The sequence below is a fragment of the Muntiacus reevesi genome, chromosome 9, assembly GCF_963930625.1.
Source record: "Muntiacus reevesi chromosome 9, mMunRee1.1, whole genome shotgun sequence".
In the NCBI taxonomy this organism is placed as follows: domain Eukaryota; kingdom Metazoa; phylum Chordata; class Mammalia; order Artiodactyla; family Cervidae; genus Muntiacus; species Muntiacus reevesi.
This window is the reverse complement of record NC_089257.1, coordinates 50,887,970-50,911,426: the sequence shown is the minus strand read 5'-3', so window position 1 is coordinate 50,911,426 and position 23,457 is coordinate 50,887,970. Positions and strand designations below refer to the sequence as shown.

At 51.1% G+C, this 23,457-nt stretch overlaps 1 protein-coding gene across 1 annotated transcript in view; it reads left to right on the top strand.

Moving 5' to 3' along the window:
- The window catches only part of GALNT18 (polypeptide N-acetylgalactosaminyltransferase 18), a 343,041-nt gene extending 321,567 nt beyond the window's left edge, over nt 1-21,474 (top strand). The window contains exons 10-11 of the mRNA XM_065944890.1: nt 4,397-4,561; nt 21,060-21,474. Of these exons, the coding sequence (XP_065800962.1) occupies nt 4,397-4,561; nt 21,060-21,206 (312 nt within the window). The 3' untranslated portion in view covers nt 21,207-21,474. The remainder of the gene's footprint in view (nt 1-4,396; nt 4,562-21,059) is intronic.
- The last annotated feature ends 1,983 nt before the right edge of the window (nt 21,475-23,457 follow it).

Sequence of the window (23,457 nt, the reverse complement as noted above, 5' to 3'; positions counted from 1 at the left end):
TGGGTCCTGACTCCTGACCCCAGCCTGAGGGACAGGAAGACACCCCTGGCATGAGACCCGACATACCACATGTCTGTCCTTTTCCCTCGCTGGTGATTTTTCTCTTTCAGCATCAGATTGGGTTTGTAGCCCTGCTGAGCTGCGTAGGCTGAGAGGACAGTGAGCTGAAGCAGTTGTTTGTGGCTGAGGAGGCGCTGGGGGGTCAGGGGTGCGTATCTGTGCCCCGGGAGGCAGGGGGAGTCATAAATCATCCACAGACATGGTAACAGCTCGGCCTCCACCTCTGATGTGAGTCACGGGAGGGCTGTTGCCGTCTCAGCCCTTGGTTAGCACCTTGTATTCTAGGCCTTTTGGTCAAGGATCCTCCAGCCCGCGGCTGCTCCCTGATCCAGGACCACCCCGCCCCACCCTTTGCTCACAGGATCACGGTGGAAGCTTCCAAGCTGGCCTCTCCCCCTCCAGCCTGGTTACTGGAGCTGGAGTGACTGGAGGGAGGGAGGGAGGCGAGTAAGATGAGAGGTTACAGGCACAGCTTTGGCATCAAGCTGCCTCGGTTTAGATTTCAGCTACTGTGTGACTTTGGACAAGTTCTTAATTTCTCTGTCCCTCAGTTTCCTCACCCACAAGGTGGGGGTGATGGTAACACCTGCCTCATGGAGTTGTTACTAGGATTCACTAGGATAAAGCATAGCAGCCCTCGACACTGGCGACTGGCTAGTTCTTTGCTGTGGGGGGCTGCCCTGTGATTGTAGGGTGCTGAGCAGTATCGTGACCTCTACCCGCTAGAGGCCAGTCGCAGCCTTTCCCGCCCCCGTCATGGCAACCAAAGATGTCCCCAGACACTGCCAAATATCCTCTGGCTGGCAAAAGTGCCCCCCACTGGGAATCACAATGCTAAGTCATCTCCTATTAAATCTCCAGTTTCCCCGTTGCTCAGAAGCACAGCTGGGCCTCCTGGATCTACAGGCACTAAATGTGTGGTGTCTTGTAAAAAATTGTTTCCCTCTTCTGTGTTCAGGCCATTTATTGATTCAGTCCACCGCTGGTTGGGCTTTTGAGGTGTCAAGTGACAGCTTAACAGAATCTTCTTTGCTAAATTGCCCTGTGATCTGACCGGTTGGTGGTTACCCCACTCAAGATGCACTTTGTTGCTTGCTTTTTTGATAACAAACAACTGTCCTTATTATGATTTTCCCAGACTCTGGAGTAATAAACAGCTCTGATGACAGCTGTACCAGATAGTAAGTAAGTGCACACAGGACTCTCTGGGCATCTCCCCCAAGCACTTCAGAGCAGCTAAGTGGATAAAACTGCTTTCAGCTATTACCTGGGCGGCTGCTTGTGTCTGTGGAGCCCGCCCTAGAAATGAGAGCCAAGTCCTGGTGACAGGGATGAAGGAAGAAGTGGCAGTAACTGCCTTCCTGGATGTCCTTGTCTGGAGGCCCACACCTGGAGCTTCAGGAAATTTGGGTCCTGACTTACTGTGTGACTAATCTGCACTGTCCTGAGGAGAGGGTATGGTAGGTTCAACCCAAGAGCATATGTATAGCTGTGCATCTTTGCAGAGAGGCTCTGGTAGCAGGCTCATGCTTTTGCACATTGAGGGTGTGAGTGTGGAGGTGGTGAGCTTTTATATTGATTTTCAACATAGCAAGAGTTGAGCTAAGAGATGGAGGAAGTGGGGACAGTTCCCATATCAGTGTGTTTAGGACCACTATTTCCTGATATGTTAGTTCCCCCAGCTTGACTGTTGGATCATCCAATACAGGGAACCATGACTTTCTCAACTCTGGACCTTCAGGACCCAACTTAGAGATTACTTGTTGTTTGATGATTGGATGGATGGATGAGATTCCTACCTGCATCTGATTTAATTTTCTAAAGTCTACCAGTCATCAAATTCTCCCTCAATGCCAATAAACTAGAAGCCACAGCAGGTCATCAGCTTTCCCTGATGGTGAACTGGAAACCAAGGCCACCTGATGGATGGTCTCAGGATTCTGATGAGAAGCCCATCTCTTACCCAGTTTAGGTGTTGACTGGGGCCTCCTTGCCTCTGTGTTCTAGTCACATTTCTACATTGAAGACAAGCATTCTACGTTTGGCCTCTGCTTAGAACTTTGGTCACCCTTTACCTCTTTTAAGGGAAGAATCAGTCACCTTGGTAGTTTTGATGTCCATTTCCATGGATTAATAAAACTTCCTTGGAGAGCAAATCCAGCTGTAATGAATGTCTGCAATCTGTCTCTCCATCCTTTCTGTTCTGCCCTGCCAGGTGGACTTTACAGAAGTTTCCATGGGTTCCTATGTTTTCTGACTTCCAGCTGGGTTCTTCCAGTGGGCCAACCCAGCAGAGGAATGGACTGGGGAAGGGAGAGTGATGTTGGGGTGGTTATTAACCACCACTCACCATCACCCCAAACCTTTCCCTCCCTGGACCCTTCTCCCAAGTCCCTCCATGTAATTTTTACACATTCTGGTAACTGCTCTCTCCTCTCATCCCTTTGAGCCTGGTGATGGTAACAGCTCCATGTTACTGTCGCAAGGAACGAAACCATCCCTGTGCTCCCTTCCCCTAGAACCACACCACTGAGAACCCTGCGTGTATTTACCCTCCTTGGATTCCCCTAGCTGAGCGTGCCACCTGTTTCCTGCTGGGACCTTAGCTGACCCACTGGCCTGAGGCTCTTTTTAACGTCTAAAGAATGACTGCCTCTCCACCCCTTCCCTGGATGGTGAAGTTCAGGAATAATATGGCCCTGAAGGGCCACCCCTTATTTGCTCTCCTCATCTGCACTGCCCTTCTCCCCACACAGTCCTTTTCATGCTCTGCACCCTGTTGTAAAAGTCCTTGAGAATCACCTTCTTTAACTAACACAAGAAACACTTCCTTTTACCATTTGAAATTAATCAAAAACATTTACCAGTGAGAGTTTTTTTTAATAGATCAAGATAACAATAGGGCCTACCCTGAATTCTAACCTAAAGCAGAGAAGTATGGTTTCTTGATTTGGCCATGCGACCTAATCATAGGTTGGGGTGCTAAATTTCTTTGGTGATACAGGACGAGAGCTCACAAACCCTCTGACTGTTCTTGTAGGGAATCACTGCCTAAAGTTGGGGGAAGTGACTGAAAACTTTGAAGGCCAAGGTCCTATGGCTTTCCGCTAGACCAGAGTCAGCCCCAATCTCTGTAAATAAAGTCATCCATCTGTATTGCCCACGGCAGTGTTTGCACAACAATCACAGAGCAGATTTTCCAGACCATTTGGCCCTTTGTGCAAAAAATGGTTAAAACAGCAGCGTGACTGCTCTCCTTTGAAAGGCCCGCTTACATGGTTGGCCCTTGACTGGCATCTGGGAGCTTGGATTGCAGGAAGGTTCCCACCACTCCCACAGATGGTAAGAGCGGCTCACTGTGCCCAAACTGATTATACAACTAATATGGTTTATGCTGAACACCTGCCTTCCTGCTGGAAGCCTGGGATGGGTATGTACCAGGCGGAGGCTGCCTGTGTGACCAGCCTCCAGTAAAAAGCCTGGGTGCTGAGTCTGTAAGAGTTTCTCTGGTAGATAGCCCTTCACAAGCGTTATCTCAGCTCCTTGCTGGGGACTCCGGGGCATCTTCTGTGACTGCTGTGGAAGGACCCTTGGGAGCTGACACCTGGTTTCCTCCCAGCTTTGCCCACACGCCTTTCCCTTTGCTGATTTGATTTATATCTTTTCCCCCAGAATAAATCATAGCTGTGAGGGCAACTATACGCTGAATCTTCTGAGTCCTAGAGAACCACCGAACCTGGTGGTGGTTGGGAGACCTCCCAGCATGTTGCAAAGTCCCAGATATTTATTTGCCACCTGGACCTTTAAGAAGACGTTTGCCAACTGCTCCATACAGTCTTAAGATGGATGGAAAGTGCCTATTACATATCGCCCCTCCCACAGAACTCTGAGCTCCCTAAGATGTGGCCCAGGTCTATTGCTCCTTAACTCCTGGTCAAGTGCAGCATCTTACACAAAATTATTTATGGTGGGAAGAAGTCAGCAAGCTTGCAAATAATGGATTCAAGCAGTGTTTTTTAAACTGTGAGTGGTGAAATCCATTTAAAAGGTTATGACCACTGTTTTTCAATGAAAAAGTATAGAAAATTGAGTACACTGCATATAGTGAAGCTAAGTTTGATTTCTTGATAATTTTCTATCAGTTATACCTCTGGACCAGGCACTGTACTGAATCATAATATAAAAGGGTCTCTTCTTGTCCGTAGCAACGGATGATTATTTGAAGGTCACTGGATTGTGCTCTCTTGGCTGGCTGCCCGAGGAGATGCCCCGCAGACCTTCCCCATCTCTCTGGCTGTTAACATTTGATCTCGTTCTCCCCACCCCCGGTCCCCAGAACGTGTACTACACGAGCAGCCAGCAGATCCACGTGGGCATCCTGAGCCCCACGGTGGACGACGACGACAACCGCTGCCTGGTAGATGTCAACAGCCGGCCGCGGCTCGTCGAGTGCAGCTATGCCAAAGCCAAGAGGATGAAGCTCCACTGGCAGTTCTCTCAGGTAGCAGCCCCGCCCAAAGGAGCAGCGTCAAGAGAAGCAAGGGAGGGGCCAGGCCAGGGAGGGACGGGACGGATGGAGGAGGAGGGGAGAGGCGCCAAGTCTCAGGATTTGATGAGCACCTACTATGTGCAGGGCAGGGGGGGTGGGCGGGGGGTGGTGGTGTTTGGAATTGGTTAGCTCATTGACTCCTGATACTGGCTCTGAGGGAGTTTATTATTATTGTTGTCATTGTTGTTGCTTCAGTGGTATTTTATTTACCTTTTAGATATAAGGAAACAGGCTCAGAGGTGGGAGTTCCCTGCCTGATGTCACATAGTGAGGGGGCAGGGCTGGGATTTGAACTCTGAGCCTCTGACTCCAAAACTCACATTTCTTCTGCATAAGCCACTTCTGACAAGCACAGCCCCAGTATCACAGGTACAGACAGTGCTGGGTCATCTGTGATCTGTGAGCCACTCTGCCTTCCTCCTCATTCTGTGGGGAATGAGGTTTCCTCAAAGGGCAGTGTCTGGGGACCACTTTGTGAAGGGCAATCTGCACAGTGGTGACCATGAAACATTCCTTTATTAAGCCTCCATCAATTCTGAGGACTGTATTAATCTTCCTGCTCTGCAATGGCCCAGTTATAAAATGATACCCCAGGAGCAGGGTGCCAGCTGGAGACGGCCCATGATGACCCAGCTTTGAAGAAAACCCCTGCCTTGGCCCAGAGGCCTCCAGCCCCTAGGGAATCCACTAAGTTAGGATCCATTTCCGCCCACAGATAGGAGCATCCCACCTCCCAGGGAGTGGAGGGGAAGCGCTCATCACAGGAGGTAAGGGATTTCTTTTAGAGCATCAGGGCTGCTGGGGGCTGCATGTGGTGGATGCTCCTGGGGAAGTCAGAAACAGAAAGTCTATACTCATGGGATGTACAGGCAGAGGGCCTGACTCAAGACTCCCAGCAAGCTGCTTCCACCCTGGGAGGAGGCTGACGGGCACAGGAAGGAGGTGTTTGGTCGGCCCGACCTTGATTCCAGCCCTCACATCCAGTTACCTCCCCTATAGTGGTGGACGGGGGGCAGGGATGTCCTGCTACATCAAGTTCTCTGGCACAGGGCACCTCTGACCTGTGGTCTGGGTGTGCAGAACCAGATAGACCTGAGAGAGACCCTCAGTTGGGTCCTATATGGATGGTGAAGGTCAACTCTCAGTGACAAGTTCAACATAAGTCATAGATTCACGGGCTACTTGGGCAGCAGGAGTGAGAGTCCAGACCAGGACTTTGTGACCCCAGGAAAACAGATGCTGGGGAGCAGCACAGGAGGACAAATGACAGCACACACCTAAGGGCAGGTCAGATGCAGCTCAGAGTCCAGGCCGGGCCCGCACAGGGTGTGGGGTTCAGTGAAAGGGAATGGTGCCCAGGGACTGGGGCCTCTGGTCCTGCCCCTTCCTATCCATGTGACCTTTGACACGTGCTGCCAGTGATAAAGTTCTGTCCCATAGAAAGAATTAGCTAAGGTTCATACAATGTTTACCCTGTGCCCGACTTCCTGGATGCCAGGCGTACACCGGCTCATTCAGTCATCACAGTGACTGTGTGTGATTTACTGTGGACCGTTAGCCCAAGTTCATAGATGAGGCACAAAGATGTCAAATAACAGACTCAAGGTGTTCAGTTCAGTTCATTTCAGTAGCTCAGTCGTGTCCAACTCTTTGCGACCCCATGAACCGCAGCACGCCAGGCCTCCCTGTCCATCACCAACTCCACCCAAACCCATGTCCATCAAGTCGGTGATGCATTCCAACCATTTCATCCTCTGTTGTCCACTTCTCCTCCTGTTCTCAATCTTTCCCAGCATCAGGGTCTTTTCCAATGAGTCAGCTCTTTGCATCAGGTGGCCAAACTGGTTATTATTATTACTCCTGAACTACTTCAGATTCTCTTTTCTATCTATCTGTAAGTGTGTGAGGATGTTGGAAGTGGCCCCTAGAAGAAGGTCGGGGTCAGGGCTGAGGCTTAGAACAGAGGACACATCTTCCTCCCACCTCCGTCTCTCCTGGTGGAGCCCACGTGCCCCAGCTGTGGCCTGTTTGACTCCACACTGTGCCCAGTGGAAGGCTTTATCATGTTCCTCTGCCAGGCGTCTGGCCCAGAGTGACACAGCTCAGGGCTGCATCTCCCCTCTTGTTGTTATTCAGTTGCTCAGTCCTGTCCGACTCTTTGCGACCCCACGGACTGCAGCACGCCAGGCCTCCCTGTCCTTCACCATCTCCCAGAGCTTGCTCAAACTCATGTCCATTGAATTGGTGATACCATCCAACCACCTCATCCTCTGCCCCTCTTCTCCTCCTGCCTTCAATCTTTCCCAAAATCAGGACCTTTTCCAATGAGTTGGCGCCTTCCATCAGGTGGCCAAAGTATTGGAGCTTCAGTTTCAGCATCAGTCCTTTCAATGAATATTCAGGGTTGGTTTCCTTTACAACTGACTGGTTTGATCTCCTTGCACTCCAAGGGACTCTCAAGAGTCTTCTCCAGCACCATTTGAAAGCATCAGTTCTTCAATGCTCAGCCTTCATTATAGTCCAACTCTCAACATTTGTACATGACTACTAGAGAAACCATAGCTTTGACTATATGGACTTTCTGTCCACCTTTAAATTACAAGGCAGAAGGAGCCCTGGAGAAGTGTGGTCAGGGAGGAAGGCTAGCTGTGGGCTTGATGGTGAAGTGGCTGTTGTCTCCTAGCTCTGGTTAGATGCAAAATAGACTCACAGGCTGGAGGCAACAGAGAAAAATGGGTACATCGGCACGTGGAGGTGAATGGGGCTGACTTGGCTGGGTGAGATGGGGGCTGCACCCTCTGGAGGGTCTTGTCGGGGCTCACATCAGGCTGCTCTGTGCTGCCTTCAGCCACTCTGCTTCACCCCTGCTTTCACTTTCGTCCTGGGAGTTGTATGACCCCATGCAGGAAGATGGGGGTTGGGGCAGGGCTGGTGGCTTTTCAGAAGAGATAGTACATAACTTGGCTCTTGTAGATGGCATAAGGGTTTGCTCCATATAGGAGTTGAGAGGGGGCACTCCAGGGAGAAGGAATGGCATAGATGCAAGCTGAAGGCACCAAACCCAAGCCACGTGCAGGGAGCTGCAGATGGTGCATGTGTCTGGAACCTGGCGGGCATCGTGGGGCACAGCTGGGGATGCGTCTGAGGGGCAGATGGGCCTGGACCTGGTCCCATGGAAGGTGAGGCTTCATGCGGGGGACTGGTGTGTTAGGTCTGGGTTTTGAAAGCCCCCAGTGACTGGAATTGTGGAGCTGAATGGCAAGGAGAAATTCTAGAAGGGAGAAAGAGGCAGGCAAGGGAGTTACCAGAGGCTGAAATGCAGTTTGAAAGTTTAGACATTCCTTCCTCCTCCTCCTTCTCCTCCTTGACCCTGGGGTCTTTAGGACCCTGCCTGGCCCCCACGATCTCCTGTCAGGACAGAATCTGAGGCTGCCCCCAGGAGCCCAGCGTTTGGTGGGGTGGACCAAACAAGCGAGCATGTGTGGCTGGGGGTCCTGGGATGGGCAGGCACACTGCTTCCACTCACTGGGAGAGGGAGGAGGAGAGGACCCAGGTTGCCCCAGAATAGCATCGAGAAATCGGGCCCAGCCAGGCACCTGCCTCTCTGGGAACTGTGTGTCACTGGCTATGAGTGCCCCTGAACTGAACTGAACTGAGCTGCCTGGCCCCTTCCGAGTCCTTGCTCCTCCAGAAGCTCCAGAATCACCAGGGGAGTAGAGCTCAGACTGTCGGTGGGGCCTCGGCCTCTCTGAGCCTAGCCTCATGCAGTTTGAATCTGAACTTGGGCTGCTTCAACATCCCAGCCCTGCACACAGACACGTCCAGCTCCTTTCCAGCCCTCACAGACAGATGGCCTTCCCACCCATGTCCAGATCCAGAGGCGTTGGTGCCCCAGCTGGCCCTCATCTCGTCTGCCCTTTTCTGACTTGGGCAGAGAAAGGAATATTCCTCCAAAATCCAGCTCCGTCCTTCACTCATCTCAACACACACACAGCCTTGAACAGGCAGCCCCACACACTCATGCTTGAAGGGACACCGGGACAAAAGCAGGCCGTGTTAGCACGTGCAGCTCTGAGGACTGGGCAGTTTTTTGCTCCTTATGCATAAATCTAATTCGAACTCCCAGGGCACTCTGGCATCACCTCTTTGATCCTGCTACCAAGGGAACTGTTTGGAAATAATATTTTTGAATCCCTAATTTGCAAACCCAGAGCAGTCACTCTCACTTGATATTTAAAAATTAATGCTTGTGAAATTTTTGTTTCATGCAAAATGATCAATATTTATCAAGTATCCTGAAATCTGTCCTCAAGTCCTTACTGTTTAGGAGCTACTGTTGATGAGGCCAGAGGAAGCTGGGAGCCTCTTAAATGATTAAAATTATGGTCTGGGCTAATTTTCTTGCAACAGGTTTTAATCTTTACAATTTACAAGGGGATTCTACCAACTAAAATGTTCTGGTGCAGAAGTTGGACTGAAAGATTTTATTGGTGCATTTCAAATCTCCTCACTTTCACATTCTGCATTATTTACTCTCCTGAGGGCTGCATTTAAACTCCACGGATATTTAAGCTGAATTAATTCCAAAATAATCTAGTGTGATTCTCCCAGTTTCTCCTACAAAAAAAGATAGTATTTGCATATCTTAGTGTTCCGTCTCATAGCCTGATTTTCTGTTTAACAAATAAAATGCCTTTCCTCTAACCCCTGCAAGCTCTTCTGAATTTCCAGTGCTTCAGGATGAATCAGAACAGCATCAGATACTGAGAAACTACATTTGATGAAAACATCTCTCAGCAACGCTGATGTACAGGGCTCTGATGAGCAATTTTCCAATGATGAACATTCTTTCCTTCAGTCATTCATCAAACATTTATTGAGCACAGTGGTTGGGCAGGAGGGATGCAGATATGAATCAGACACAGCCTCTGCCCTGGAGGAGCCCTTGGGTGTATAAACACATAACAAAACTGGATGGCAAGAGCAGAAATGAGGGGGATGTGGTGTTCTGAAAGCCCGGGGTGACGGGCTCTGTCTGCACAGCTCAGGGATCACTTCACATTCGAGACATGTTTAATCTGGTTCTTGAAAGTTGCAGGATACTTCCCAAATGTAGAAAGGAAGAACAGCCCATGTAGAGGCTCAGCATAGGCAAAGGCAGAAAAAGGCAGGGTATGTTTGAGGAATAGAAATTCAGTGTTGGTGTGGGTGGAATTTAGAATGGGGTATGAGAGAGATGAGACACAGAGTCAGTTTGGGGGCAGGTAATGGTCATTGAAAATTAAGCCCAAGAGGTTTGACTTTACCTTAAAAGCCAAGGGAGGAACTAGGGGGTATTCATGGGCTTCCCCAGTGGCTCAGAGGGTAAAGAATATGCCTGCAACACAGGAGACCCAAGTTTGATCCCTGGGTCAGGAGATTCCCTGAAGAAGGGAATGGCTACCTACTCCAGTATTCTTGCCTGGAGAATTCTATGGACAGAGGAGCCTGGCAGGCTATAGCCCATGGAGTCACAGAGTCAAACAAGACTGAGCGACTAACACTTTCACTTCACTTTTCACAGGAGGGGTTCAATAAACTTTAGAATGACATGATGTGGTCTGAATACCTCTGACAGCAGAGTGTAAGGTGGAATGGAAGACAGAGAAGAAAGTAGGAGTCTGTTCCATCATCCCTGTGAGAAAAGGGATGGATGAGGTTGCCATAGGGGCCTGGGGCCAGGCAACTGTTGGGGAGAATGCTGAGAGACAGTTCATCAGTCTTTCGGAAGCAGTGATGAATTAAACGGAGATAGTTGTGAGGGGAGACTATGAATCGAGGGCCACCCCAGGCTCTGAGTTTGAAGAAGTCAGTGAGCACCCATCTCTAAACAGCCAACATTTCCCATGTCGACAAGTGACGAGACTTCATTAACTTCAGAAGTGGTAGTTGTTCCTTCATGATTTTTCTAACTTGTGACTCATCCAGAATTAAAGAATTTCCTAAACTGACTGTGTCCTGGGATTATAGACTCATATACATTAGGTATAAGACTTTAGGGCTTCCCAAGTGCCACTAGTAGTAAAGAACCTACCTGCCAATGCAGGAGACATAAGAGACACAGTTTCGATCCCTGGGTTGGGAAGAGCCCCTGGAGAAGGGTATCACAAACCACCGCAGTATTCTTGCCAGGAGAATCCCATGGACAGAGGAACTGGGCAGGCTACAGTCCATAGGGTCACAAACAGTCAGACATGACTGAAGCGACTTACCACACACACGTGCATAAGACTTTAACCTTCTCAGAATACCCCACATACTGATATCTGGGGAATTCTGGGATTAGGCGATGCAGTGTCAGTGAAAGAGGCATCTAATAAGTACCCCTGGACCAATAGAAGGAGAGGGAGGAAGCAGGTATCAGGTCACTACACAGGAGATCTTTGTGGCACCGAAGCAACGGACTGCCTCTCAGGGGCAATGAGGTACCCATCCTCCCCACCATCCCCCATCACTATTACTTTGAATGGTTAAGCAAATGCCAAGTCCTCTCTTCAAGATTTTATTGAGGGAATTCATGCCCTAGGAAGGCTGTTATGATGTGTGTCCTTTAAATTTCAGCTTCCTTAAGCTCAATTTTCATACATGGTTGAAGCAAGAATGACCTCAGGAATGGATGATCTCTGCCCTCAAATATCATAAGGGTTTCTGTAGGCAAAGAGAACAAAGGTTTCTGTCCTAGGTAGCTCTGAGGGAGGACCAGCTGGAGGGAGATACAAGGACAATTTACAGAGAAGCTTTCTCATAGGGATGTCTGGATGTGAGATTGGCCATTCAGGGAAGAGATGGACTCAGAGAGCCACTCAGCAGGCCATCAGTGATGCCACAGCTCTAAGTAGAGTTGGATTGGATGGTTCTCAGGGCTTACCAACTCTGAAATTCTGTAATTCTAAGCTTCTAATGCCCAGAAAAGGGCTTTTTCTACCTAGAAGCCCCAACTGGGCCCACCTTACTAAGAAGCACCATGAACTTGAAAATGAGCTGCACATCTGCTATGAGGGTCATTGTTATCCCACTTTATGGAATTGTTTATCTGTTATTTTTCTCCATAACTCTTTCTCCCATCAACTAATAGACTGGAGGGATGGGCTATCTTACACTTTCAGTGTCTCTAGCACCTAACAGAAAGCCTGCAACAGAAGAGATACACCAGGATGCTGTCAATTAAATGAAAGAATCCTTTCTAAAAATTCACAAATACTAATACAAATATTCTGTGTCCCAGATCTCGAGACAGATTTGTGGGAGACCTAAAGATGAACTCTACCCTCAATAACTCCTCCTTGCATGCACACATGCATGCTGAATAAAACTTAATTGTACCTCAGTATTTCAAGGATATTTGAATATTGTAGTCAAAGGGCTCAGTTTAGTTGGAAAATCCCTACAGGAACATTTTTAGATGGTAGTGCATCCAGCCGCAATACACAGACATGCATGAAGCAGGCTGCTCCAACTTACTCTTCCTATAGCTTCAGATTTAGGGGAGGAAGGTGGAAATGATCTTTACTAAAACAAGTATAAAAGGAGTAGCAATTTGTATGAATATTTGTTAAAACAAGAGGCTCTGATGAGATGTCAGTGTGTTCTGACTGTATATCATGCTGCCCCAGACTCTGAGATGTGCTGTCACCACCGTGGGCCGTTGGGTTCTTTGATGGAAACACAGGCAAGGCCCATTCAGTGCACAGGGCAGCCTTCCCACTGGTGGGCCATCCTCCCATCTCAGCCCCCAATCTTGCCTCATTCTCAGCTCAGAGGCAAGGGGTTTAAAAGGCTTTTTAATGCCTTTTCCAAATGGAGAGCATCAAGGATAACAGCAGAGATGACCGTTAAGGCCAGGAGAGAAAGCATTTGGAGAGCCTGCAGAGACTGCCTGGAAGAGAGCTGAGCACAGAGCCTGGCCATGGACCACTAGTTCTGATTTGTGGGGTCTAATTTGATAATTTGATGCAAGATGAGTAACCCACTCCAAAAAGAAGTTATTTGCAGAGCACATTTCCCAGGGAGCACCACTAATTCTGCCAAAGAATTTCCCAGCACGCAAGGAGGAGGAGTCCTTGACTTTCTCCCGCTCCAATCCCCAGGGACTGTCAGGAAGTCCAACTTGGAGAACCTTTTGTACTGAGAAGAAAAGAATATAATCGGGTGTTTCTTTGTGGCTCTGGAATAAAGCAGCTTTTCATTTCCATGCCACATGAAGGGGCAAGTGTAGCACCGTCCAGTTTTGAAGGACTGACAAAGCTTTATTTAGGCCCTGAATATTTTCTTAGTTATTTTTAGTTTATGGCCGTCAGCACTTTAGATCAGGAGCCAGGACCAGGTGTGAAGGCTCCGTACCTCACTGTTCAGACCTGGGGAGAATTTTATTTATTTATTTTAAATTTTCATTGAGTTAGTTACTTATTTTTGGCTGTGCTGGGTCTTCACTGCTGCACCAGCTTTTCCCTAGTCACGTCAAGTGGGGGTTGCTCTCTAGTTACGATGTGCAGGCTTCTCACTGCAGTGGTTTCTCTTGTGGAGCACGGGCTCTAGGTTGTGCAGCCTCAGTAGTTGTGGCTTCTGGGCTCTAGAGCTCAAGCTCAGTAACTGTGGCTCAGGGACTTAGTTGCTCTGAGGCTTGTGGGATCTTCCCTGATCAGGGATCGAACCTTTGTCTCCTGCATTGGCAGGTGGATTCTTTACCGCTGAGCCACCAGGGGACCTGTGGGTGGAATTTTGAATTTTATGTCTCAAGCATTCACGTGGTTCTTACTATGCACCAGGTACTACTGTAACTGCTGTATAAATATCACTTAATCCTCATGACATTGCCATCTGGTGCTTCATATCCCCATTCTACAGATGAGGAAACTGAGGCACAGAGATATTATAGTATTTGTCCGAGGTCAAATCAGGACTCTGCCTCTAGGGCCCACGCTTTACACCTTCATGCCAAGGAGGCTTTGTCTTGTCTCTAGAAAACCCGAGGATTACTGCAGTAGGAGTTTGGGGCCAGGGTCTCCCTGCCAGTAGATGTGTATGAACTGGCTGTATTCCTGCTTCCTCAGCAAACTCCCTCCAGCCATCTTGCTGGATACCCCCCTTCACCTTTCCTTTTGCATTTGACATTGCCATTACCCCATTTTCAGTCCAACAGACCTCAGAGCAAATCCCAAGCAGAATCTCACTCAGGGACAGGTGCATCTCCTTTAAGAACAATAAGCACCAAGGCACTTTTTTAAAAAACCGGGTGTTGAATATTCATAGTACAGAAAGACCACTTTCCTCTACAGAAAAGACTTAATCTCAGGATTTCTGTAACTAGCACTAACATCCCACCCATGCTTTGAATTATTTGATTATTAATCATTAACGACTTAACCTGGAAACTCCCACGTCCACTGTGCTTAAAGCCAAAGACCCACTGGGCCACTTGCCCATGGAAAACTAATTAGAACGAAAAGTGGAACCAGAGCTCTGAAAGAAGCAGTCTTCGAAATACAGGATTCAGTCCTTACGCAACCTCCTTGTAAACGCCTTGATTGCAAGCATGAGAGCAACCTGAGCTCAGCCCAGCTGCTCCAGATGCCCCACCTCGGGGCAGTAAGCCAAGCCTCATCCTTTCCCCAGAGAGAATCAAGGTTTGCTTGTGGTCCCCAAAGTATGGTCCCTGGACCAGCAGCACCGGCAGCTGTGAAAAGCACAGGCAGCTTAAAAAGGCACTTCCTTCCTCCTTCCCCTCCCCCCAACCACCCAACCCCCCATTCCCCACCCCTGCACTCCCACCCCCACCCCCCGCCCTCCCACCGCATCCCTGCCCGTGCTCTACACGCCACGCAGCAGCCAGAAGGAGCCAGTTAGCATGTCAGTTCCACCCCGCAGTGGCAGTCCTGTCATGGGATGAACAGCCAAAGTCAATTCACATTAGCTCTTGGGCCTCTCTTTTTAGCTCTTGGGCCTCATTTAGCTCTTGGGCCTCATTTGCTCCCCCAGCCCCATGCTGTTCTCTGCACACACTAGGCCTGTGCGGGTCAGAAGCTGGGGCCCAGTGATCGAGGGTGTCACAAAGCCCTCCGGGGCTGTCTACTCCATTTGCCCTGCCCACCTCCCCAGGAAGAACTGGGCAGGTTAGCCTCCTGCCACAGACACACACCTGGGCCAACAGGCAGAGAGGAGGTGTGTGGCTGCGAAATCCAGAGTCGGCCCCTCAGCACTCACCCCAAGGAGCTCATGGACCACAGTGCCACGTGCCCCGCCGGGCCCATAGTCAGCGCTCCATGTCTCCGTACCCCCACGGTCCTCTGGAACCTTTTATAAACAAGAAGACTGAAGCCCAGGACGGCTCAGCCGCTTACCAGGGTTACAGCCAGGGAGAGCTGGAAGTAGGGCTGGGAGCGGAGTCCCAGGTTCTTGCTTCCACGCGTCCCACCTCTGATGCCCGTTCTAGTCTCCACTCCAGAGAGGCTTGGAAGAAGGAGCTAGGCTGGGGGCTGGGAACCCAGCTCTAGGAATTATTATTAGCCTTCTTAATTCCATACATTCAGCTTTCTATGTTTTTTTTTAACGCTGTTTCCATACTTAACTCGGTTTCCGTTCCAATTAAGCTCTCTGTGTGCTGCGGCCTCTCTCCTGCCAGGTTTAATTGCCCTTATTTAAATTCTTTAATTAAAAGTATTGTGTGTTTCCAGATCCTGTAGTTGTAAGTATTACACAAATAATTTAGATGACTGGACTGGTAAACCAAGCAACTTCACCCTCCACCGAGGGTGGGGCTGGCAGGGATGAGGGAGCTGGCAGGCTGGCAGGGGCTGGTGAGGATGAGAACCTGCTAAGAGGTGGTCCTGGTTCCTTCCTCCCCGCTCCCCGACCCCCATGCTCTACATGCCACACAGCAGCCCGAGGGGCCCGTTTAGCATGTCAGTCCCACCCCGCAGTGGCCAGTCCTGTCACCAGATGAACAGCCAAAGTCCCTTCACACAACCTGCCCCTCTCTCAGCTCTTGGGTCTCCTCTCCTCCCCCAACCCCATGTTGTTCCCTGCACACACCAGGCCTCTGTGGGTGCGGGAGCTTCATTCCAATGCACCTAGACTCCTCCTTTCCTCCCTCGTGTCTTTGCTGAGCTCGCACCTTCTCAGGATCACCCCCAAGCATCTCCTGCTGCTGCTGCCTGCCTCCTGCTCACAGCAGTTCCCCAGTCCTCCCAACCTGCTGGACTTAGTCTATCTGGGCTGCTAGTATAAAAAGAAGATGATGACTGGGAAGCTTGAACAAAAAACATGTATTACTCGCCATTCTGGAGGCTGGAAAGTTCAGGATCAAGGTGCCAGCAGATTTGGTGTCTGGTGAGAACCCTCTTCCTGGTTTTCACATGGCCAGCTTTTCACTGTGTCCTCACGTGGCCCAGAGAAAGAGACCATCTCTCCTGCATCTCTTCTTATAAGGGCACTAATTCCATTACGAGGGCTCCACCCCTGGGAACTAATTCCCTTCCCGAGGCCCCACCTCGCATCACGCTGGGGATCAGGGCTTCAACACATGAATTTATAGGGGACACATTCAATCCACAGCACTTTTCTCCATTTTTGTGCATAATCTTAGTACCTTTAACACAGTAAAGAATCTACTGTTCTCTCTTCCTCCTAGAATATAGTCTCCACAAAGACAAAGATCTCCTCCTGTTTAGTCACTGATATGTGTCAGTGGCCAGTAACTATTCCCAGAATGTGATAGGCAGTCATTAATTACTGGATGGATGGATAGAACAATGAATCATGTCTTTGCAGAGAACTCTCAAAAGGAGTAGATCAACCTGACTCTCCAGAGCCCCTGGGGCTCATCAGATGGCCTTCCTCCACCGCAAGCTGTGGCACACCGCAGCTCTCAGTCTAATTCACCAACAGGCCCGGGCGGGATAAATGGAGGGGAAGGTCTGGCCACTCATCCTAGTGGGGAACAGTGAAGGCGGCAGACTCCCAGCCTGACTCTACCACTGACCGATCATGTGGCCGAACTCTCTGAGCCTCAGTCTCCAATTCCACAGAATGGGAATAATTCTCACCTCCACTGCTCAGCGTTATTGTGAGGAACACGTGAACCAGTGTGTGAAGCACTTAACACAGTGCCGGGGATGTGGCACATGAGCCTTAACTGTCCCTACTTTTATCTCAGGGCAGAGCCTGCAGGTAGAGGTAAGAATAGTAACCCCACCAGGCTGCCCCCAAAGGTGCTGAGCTCACTGTGAAGGGACTGAATAGAGAAAAGGAAGTCTCCTTCGCAACTGGGGCAAATCGAATTTGCCCGAGAATGGAGTGAGATTCCAGGGTTTGCTCAATGACAGAGCTTGAGGTCTGGGAAGGAAGACAGGAGGGAGACTGGCCAGTGACCAGCACAGCTCCACGTCAGAGAATGGGCTGGCTCCTCCGTATCCCACCTATGTCCCAAGATGTATACCAGGCCTCCAAGGTGGCCTTACTACTCTGTTCTGGAAGATTCTCCTTCAGTGCCTCTGGGAAGAGAGCTCTCTTGGCCTCATTCTCCACCCTCAGGTCCAGATGCCGTCACTGAGGTTGTGTCTCCATCACAGCCCTGCTCTTGGCCTGACTCCCTTTCTCCCACAGCCTTCCCGGAGGCCGTTTCTGCCTCAGGGTCACCATGCTTCTAGGGTGCTGAGAGAGCGTCTGGGTCAGGGGAGGGCCTGAGAAATGCCAGATTTGAGCCTCTGAAGGAACGCTCTGCTTCTCAGAGACCTCTGCCCCACCTCTTGGCCTTGGCATGGCACCCCCAAGGAAGGCTTAGAATGTGCCCGAGTGGGGGAAAGGAGAGAGCTATGGACGCCTCTGGTTTGGACCAGTTTCTCCAGACTTCAGTGGTCTGGGCTTGGTGAGGCAGCCTCATGGTTGGCAAGGCCTGGTCTGGCCTTGAGGACCTCCTGAGCTGTCAGAATCCTCGTCTGTCCCCCTTTTCTGCCTGTTGTGCACTTTTTCTGGAGCCCCGATCCTGACACCGTGAATAGCTTCACATCCATCTGTTGTGTCCTAGCTGTTAAAGGGGTTGCCCATCGATCCTTCTGCTCGTTCTTCAGTCATCAGGACCAAAATTACCATCTGGCCCTAGAGAAAAAGCAAGCAGGAGGGCAGAGCAGCTTGCCCCGGGCAGAAGCGTCTCTGTCCAGCCCTCTCCTCTGTCTCACCACCCGAATCACCAGCAGACCTTGTGATTAGAGGGCTGGGCTGGTATCATCCCCATCCTGCCTGAGCTCTCCTCCAGCCTCACAGGGTAAGACATCCCAGCAGGCTGCCGGGGATACAGGAGGATGGGGCGGGGGCTGGCCCCAGGCCCAAAAGCCCTAGACTAACCCAGCCTGGGTGTGGGCAGCGGAGCGCTTAGGCCTTGGAAACCAGAGCCTGGTGGAGGGACTGGCTGGCCTCACTTAGAGCAGGTGTCACAAGGGATTCCTCTGGATTCAAAAGCCAAGATTTTGAGGGACAGGGAGAGGACCCAAGGTGGAGCTCAGCTTCTGAAGGTACGCCTTGAGGCTGGCCAACAAAGTCATGCAGTCGGGGCTCGGGAGCGTGGTGCGGCCCGCAAAGTGCAGACTCCTCGGCTGTGTCCAAGGAGCCTCTTGTTCAGTGGGGACGAGGTGGTGACCCTCTGCCGCGGGGTCAGTTCTGAGTGACTCACAACTACTGGAGTCTGTCCACAGGAGGGCCACCGGGCTGGCAAAACGAAACCAGATTGTCTCACAAGGAACTGGAAATGTTTCCCCTGGTGGAGAATGGAACTGGGGGTGGGGGTGCTGTGCGCCCCTTCTTCCCCTACGGGAAAGGAGAAGATGGAGAAGCAGGAGCCCACCCGCCTGTGGAAACCTCGGGGCACAGTCTGGGCCCCCTTGCTGGTTGCCCCCGAGACAACAGTTTCCATCCAGTGGGGAGAGTTCTCCCGAGGTGGAGCGGCCCAGGGAAGAGCGCCCGGCCAGGACGGCCCAGTCAGCTTGCAGGCGAGGATGAGAGGGCCGGCCTTCCGCATCTCCTCCAACACAGGGACCCCAGGGGCCTTTCCGAGCCCTTGCCCGGTGGCCCGTCGTCCCTCGGCCCCTCAGAGCCTGAGCCTGAGGGCTTCTCTCTGGCTGCACCTCTGGGCCCCAGGTGAGCTGCTTTTGTTGTGCTGCATCTCCGCTCTCGGGATCAGCGAGCCCCTGCTCTCCTCAGGGGAGGGGCTGGGGTCGGGGCACATGGGGACACACTGCTTTACTCCCTCGAATGCTTCTAAGGAGGTTTGCAGTCCCCGGGCCATCTCCCACACACAGCAAATGGGGAGTCCCACACTCCCCACCAGACACACATATGAAATATACTCCTTACCCCCTCTGCCCCCTGGCTCCTTCACCTGCTGTTCAAAGTTCCTCTGAGAGAGCTGGATTTTTGTTTCAAACTTTTTTAGCTGAAGAATAACATATATGCAGATAGAACCATGCAAACATACATACTAAAATAAATGTTCAACTCAATAATTTAAAACAAAGCCAACATTTAGGTAACCACCAGCCAGGTCAGGAAACAGCACACTCCCACCTCCCAGGATGCACCCTTTGGTCTACTGTCAATCATCTTCCCCGGAGAAGGCAATAGCAACCCGCTCCAGTACTCTTGCCTGGAAAATCCCATGGACAGAGGAGCCTGGTAGGCTGCCGTCTATGGGGTCGCACAGGGTCAGACACGACTGAAGCGACTTAGCAGCAGCAGCAGCAGCAATCATTTTCCCACTCCCTCCTCCCTAAGATACCCACCCCTGACTCTAAGTCTGTGGTCTCTTTTGCCTGTTTGGAAAGTATATTTAAGTCTAATTGTGTATGTGTTCTTTGTCTGGCTTCTTTTGCTAGCATTGTATTTGTGGGATTTGTCCTTAATGAGTGGAGCTCTGGCTTGCTCATTTTTAATGCTGTAATGTACAGCATTTTTAATGTACGAGTTAGGTGAATAACCACAAGTTATTTATCCATTGTACTACTGATGGACATTTGGGTTGTGTCCAGGTTGGAGCTTTTATAAACCACGCTTCAGAACTGGTGCAGACAGTTCTTCTGGATACCCACCTGGGCCTGGGGTCTGTGGGTCTCAGGGCTGTGTACACTCAGCTGCAGGAGATGTTGCCCATTTCCTGGGTGGTTGGAAGAACTGAATCTCAGTGCTCTCGTGAGGTGTCAGTGGTTGCCATGGGGACAGTGGTGGCCAAGGGGATGGCTTCCTTACAGAAGAGGGGTGTGTCCCCCTCCATCACAGGGTGCTGTTCACTGGGATGGGCATGGGGGCAGCTGGGGTGTGCACTACAGATCCTGCTTGTGGAAAGGGAGGGAGGTCAGTTAGGAGACTGGTGCAGTTGTACAGGTGACAGAAGACCGTGGCCCGAACCAGGGCAGGTGTGATGGCATGGGGATAAGGGGACAGTCACAGGGTATGAGGAAGAATTGGTAGGATTTGGTGCCTAATCAGTACTGGGGAGAAGCAGAGGTGTCCGTGGAAATGCTTGGTTATTGCTGAGATGGGAAGCACAGGAGGAGTAGATTCTGGGGAAAAGTGAGTTTGGCCATATATTCCAGTACCATGAAGCTCCAGGGGGCCAACTTGTAAGAGCCTGCCTGCTTGGGAGGCCAAAGCCAGGCTGAGCACATCTTTGGTGAAACTCAGAGATACTCTGAGAGTCTGGACTGACAGCCAGGTGCCAATCAGCAGACTCAGAGTGTCTAAAGCCTGCAAGGATCTCACTAAAAGCAAAAATTGGAAGTTTCTTTTTTGCTGCTGTAGGGCTGCTTTAAGAAGCAGAACCTCCCTTCTTTCAAGGGCTTTGAGCATTTACTGAGTATGCATGGCTACAGAACCTCCTGGAACATCAGCAGCATAGAAGGAAACCAAGCATATCCAGGACTGACGGAGCCCAGAGCAGTAAAACGGTATCGAGGAGCCTGGGTTTGGTTGAGGCCAGCACTGAGGACTCCAGAGGTCCAGTTGGGAGCAAGGACCCTAAAAGCAGGAGGTCCTGGGCCTCTGGTGATGCTTACATTCAGGCCCATCATGGGGTGGTCCCAAGGAACCAGGATTTGCGAAACAAATGGCGAGCAGGGCCCAGCCCCCTAGGCAGGCACAATAGAAGCAAACCAGCATGCCATACCCAGCTAGGTAGATGGAAGCTGGGCTGGGGCATTTCTGTCTTCTTTCCTAACAAAGGACTAGGGCCTTGTGAAGAAAACAGAGGCACAGGGTTCCGTCTTGGGGAGGAAACCAGCCCCTGGAGATGGGGAGCCTCAGGCTCTGTGGGCACACTGACCCCAGACCTTCCGCAGCCTCCCAGGATCCCACGTGTCTGCACCCCACCAGCCCCTGGGCCTGAGGCTCCCCCACGCCCTCTGACCCCACTCTCCACCCTGGCTCCTAGGGAGGCCCCATCCAGAACCGCAAGTCCAAGCGCTGTCTGGAGCTGCAGGAGAACAACGAAGCGGAGTTCGGCTTCCAGCTGGTGCTGCAGAGGTGCTCGGGCCAGCACTGGAGCATCACCAACGTCCTGAGGAGCCTGGCATCCTGACCCCGCCGGGGGCTGCCCCCACGCCCCGCCCCTTTGCTACTGTGTAGCACCTGCTGCAACGCTGCCTGCTGTCTGTGTGGGGGTGTTTGGAGTCTGGGGAACCAGGTTGGTGGGCCCCCAAAAGAGCTTTGTATTTCCTATTCAATTTTCATGGAGTTTATAGAAAGGTGCCGAATGGTGGGTGAGGGTATAATATCATAAACTATTTTGCAACTGTAAATAGGGGACACGTGGTAAATATTTATAACTGACAATAAAATACCATTGATTAAGAAAAGGGGTGTTAGTCTTTTGATGGAGATTCAGGCCTGTCTCCTCTGAATTTGGAGCCCAAGACGTGGCTGTGTTTGCCCTCCCTGCTCCCACCCCTGAGAAACGAGGCTTTAAGGCCCTGCAGACAGTGGGAGCTTGTTGTGCAAGCTGCCAGCTTTCTCTGTGGGGCCCAGGGAAACGAGACGGGCACATTGACCTCGGGGTCACCTCCAGAGAGAGGGTTCCCTCTGCCTCCACAGGACGCCTTAGTCCTTCATCCTGAGAAACCAGGAAGGCTCATCAACCACTGGGCTTCAGACCACACTGCTCTCCAGAAGCCACTGCCTTCACCTCCCAAAGCTGTCCATGGCTCAGGCACTCAGTAGTGAGACTTGCGTCAGCAACTGCCACATCCAGCTGCTGAGACCGTCAGCTCCTTCCATGAATCACGGTGCATTAGTTCCCAGGGGCAACAACGTGCCGCACACTGGGTGGCTTAAACAGCTGTCATCACATGGTTCTGAAGGCTAGGAGTCTGAAGTCGGGGTGTCAGCTGGGCTGGCTCCTTCTGAGAGCTGTGAGGAGAATCGGGTCCAGGCCTCTCCCCAAGCATCTAGAAGCCTCAGAGGCTCCTTGGCTTGTAGGTGGCCAGCTTCCCCTGCGTGTTCCCTCCCCGTGTCATCACCCTCACTCCTTCTGTGCTAGCCCTGATCACCTCTTGAGTTCCAGTCTCTAGCCCTGTTCCTGGGAGAAGCAGCTCACAGCCAGTCCCTCTGTACAAGGGCCCCCACCCATGACACTGTGATACTCAAATCCCCATCGGTGCCCGGACCTCTCCTCTGCGCTACAGGTCCCATCTCCCACTGCTGATGGGCCCCAGGCAGCTGGGTGACTGTCCCTTGGACAGTGCTCATCCGACGTGCAGAAAACAGAGCTATCGCTCACCCTCCCAGGCCCAACCAAGTGACCAGCACCGCCCTCCTCCAGGCGCTCACACCAGAGTCCTCTGTCTCTCACCTCCCCGCTCCTCACTCCCATATCTTATCAGTTCATTGTGGCAGTGATGCTCCTTCAACAGCCCCAGAATCCCCTCCCTGGGCCCCCTCATCACTCACGAGGACCTGCCTCCCCATCTCCAGCCTTCCTCCATTCCCATCTCACCTCCCCTCCACACTAGTTTTCAAGGAATCTTTCTGAAATGCAAATAGGATGAGGTTTTTTTCCTGACCTTCAGTGGGTCTCACCAAAGATGGTAAACACCTAGTTAAGATGCCAGACTCTGAGTTTCCTCGTGCGGTGAATCGAGGGGCCAAGTGTCAGAAGCACCCAGGTTAGGGGCCTTACACACAGGGGTGGGTGTGAGTGCAAGAAGGCCTGGCCTCCTGACTGACACCCTCACTGGATGTCTGTAGCCCTAGTCCACCCTCTAGGGACGGTGGTGTCCAAAGGCCTCTTCCCTTCTTTTTGGGAAGTTTTTCTTGGTATGTGTACTAGTTTGCTGGAGCTTCTATAACAAAATACCATAGACCAGGTGTTAAGACCAGGCTTACATAACAGAAGTGTGGTGTTTCACAATCCAGGCGCCCAGAAGCCCAAAATGAAGTTGGCAGTGTTTATTCCCCCGAGAGCTGTGAAGAAAGGCGGTGTGCCAGGCCTTGCTCCCTAGCTGGTAAATAACCATCTTCTTTCTGTGTCTTGTTTCCAAATTTCTCCTTTTTATAAGGACACCATTTGTACTGGATTAATGTCCATCCTAATGACCTCATCTTAGCATTAGTACCTTGGTTAAGACCCCATCTCCAAACAAGGTAACATTCTGAAGTCAAGACTTCAACATATGAATAGGGGGCACAATTTAACTCCTAACAGGGGATCAGAGGAGGGGGAAGAGAAGACCCCAGACCCCAGAAGGCTGCCTCCACTTGAGCCCACTTTGCCCAGCAAGTCCTGCCTGTGGGGCAGCCCAGGTATCCCTGCCTCCACAGGGTGGGTCCTGAGC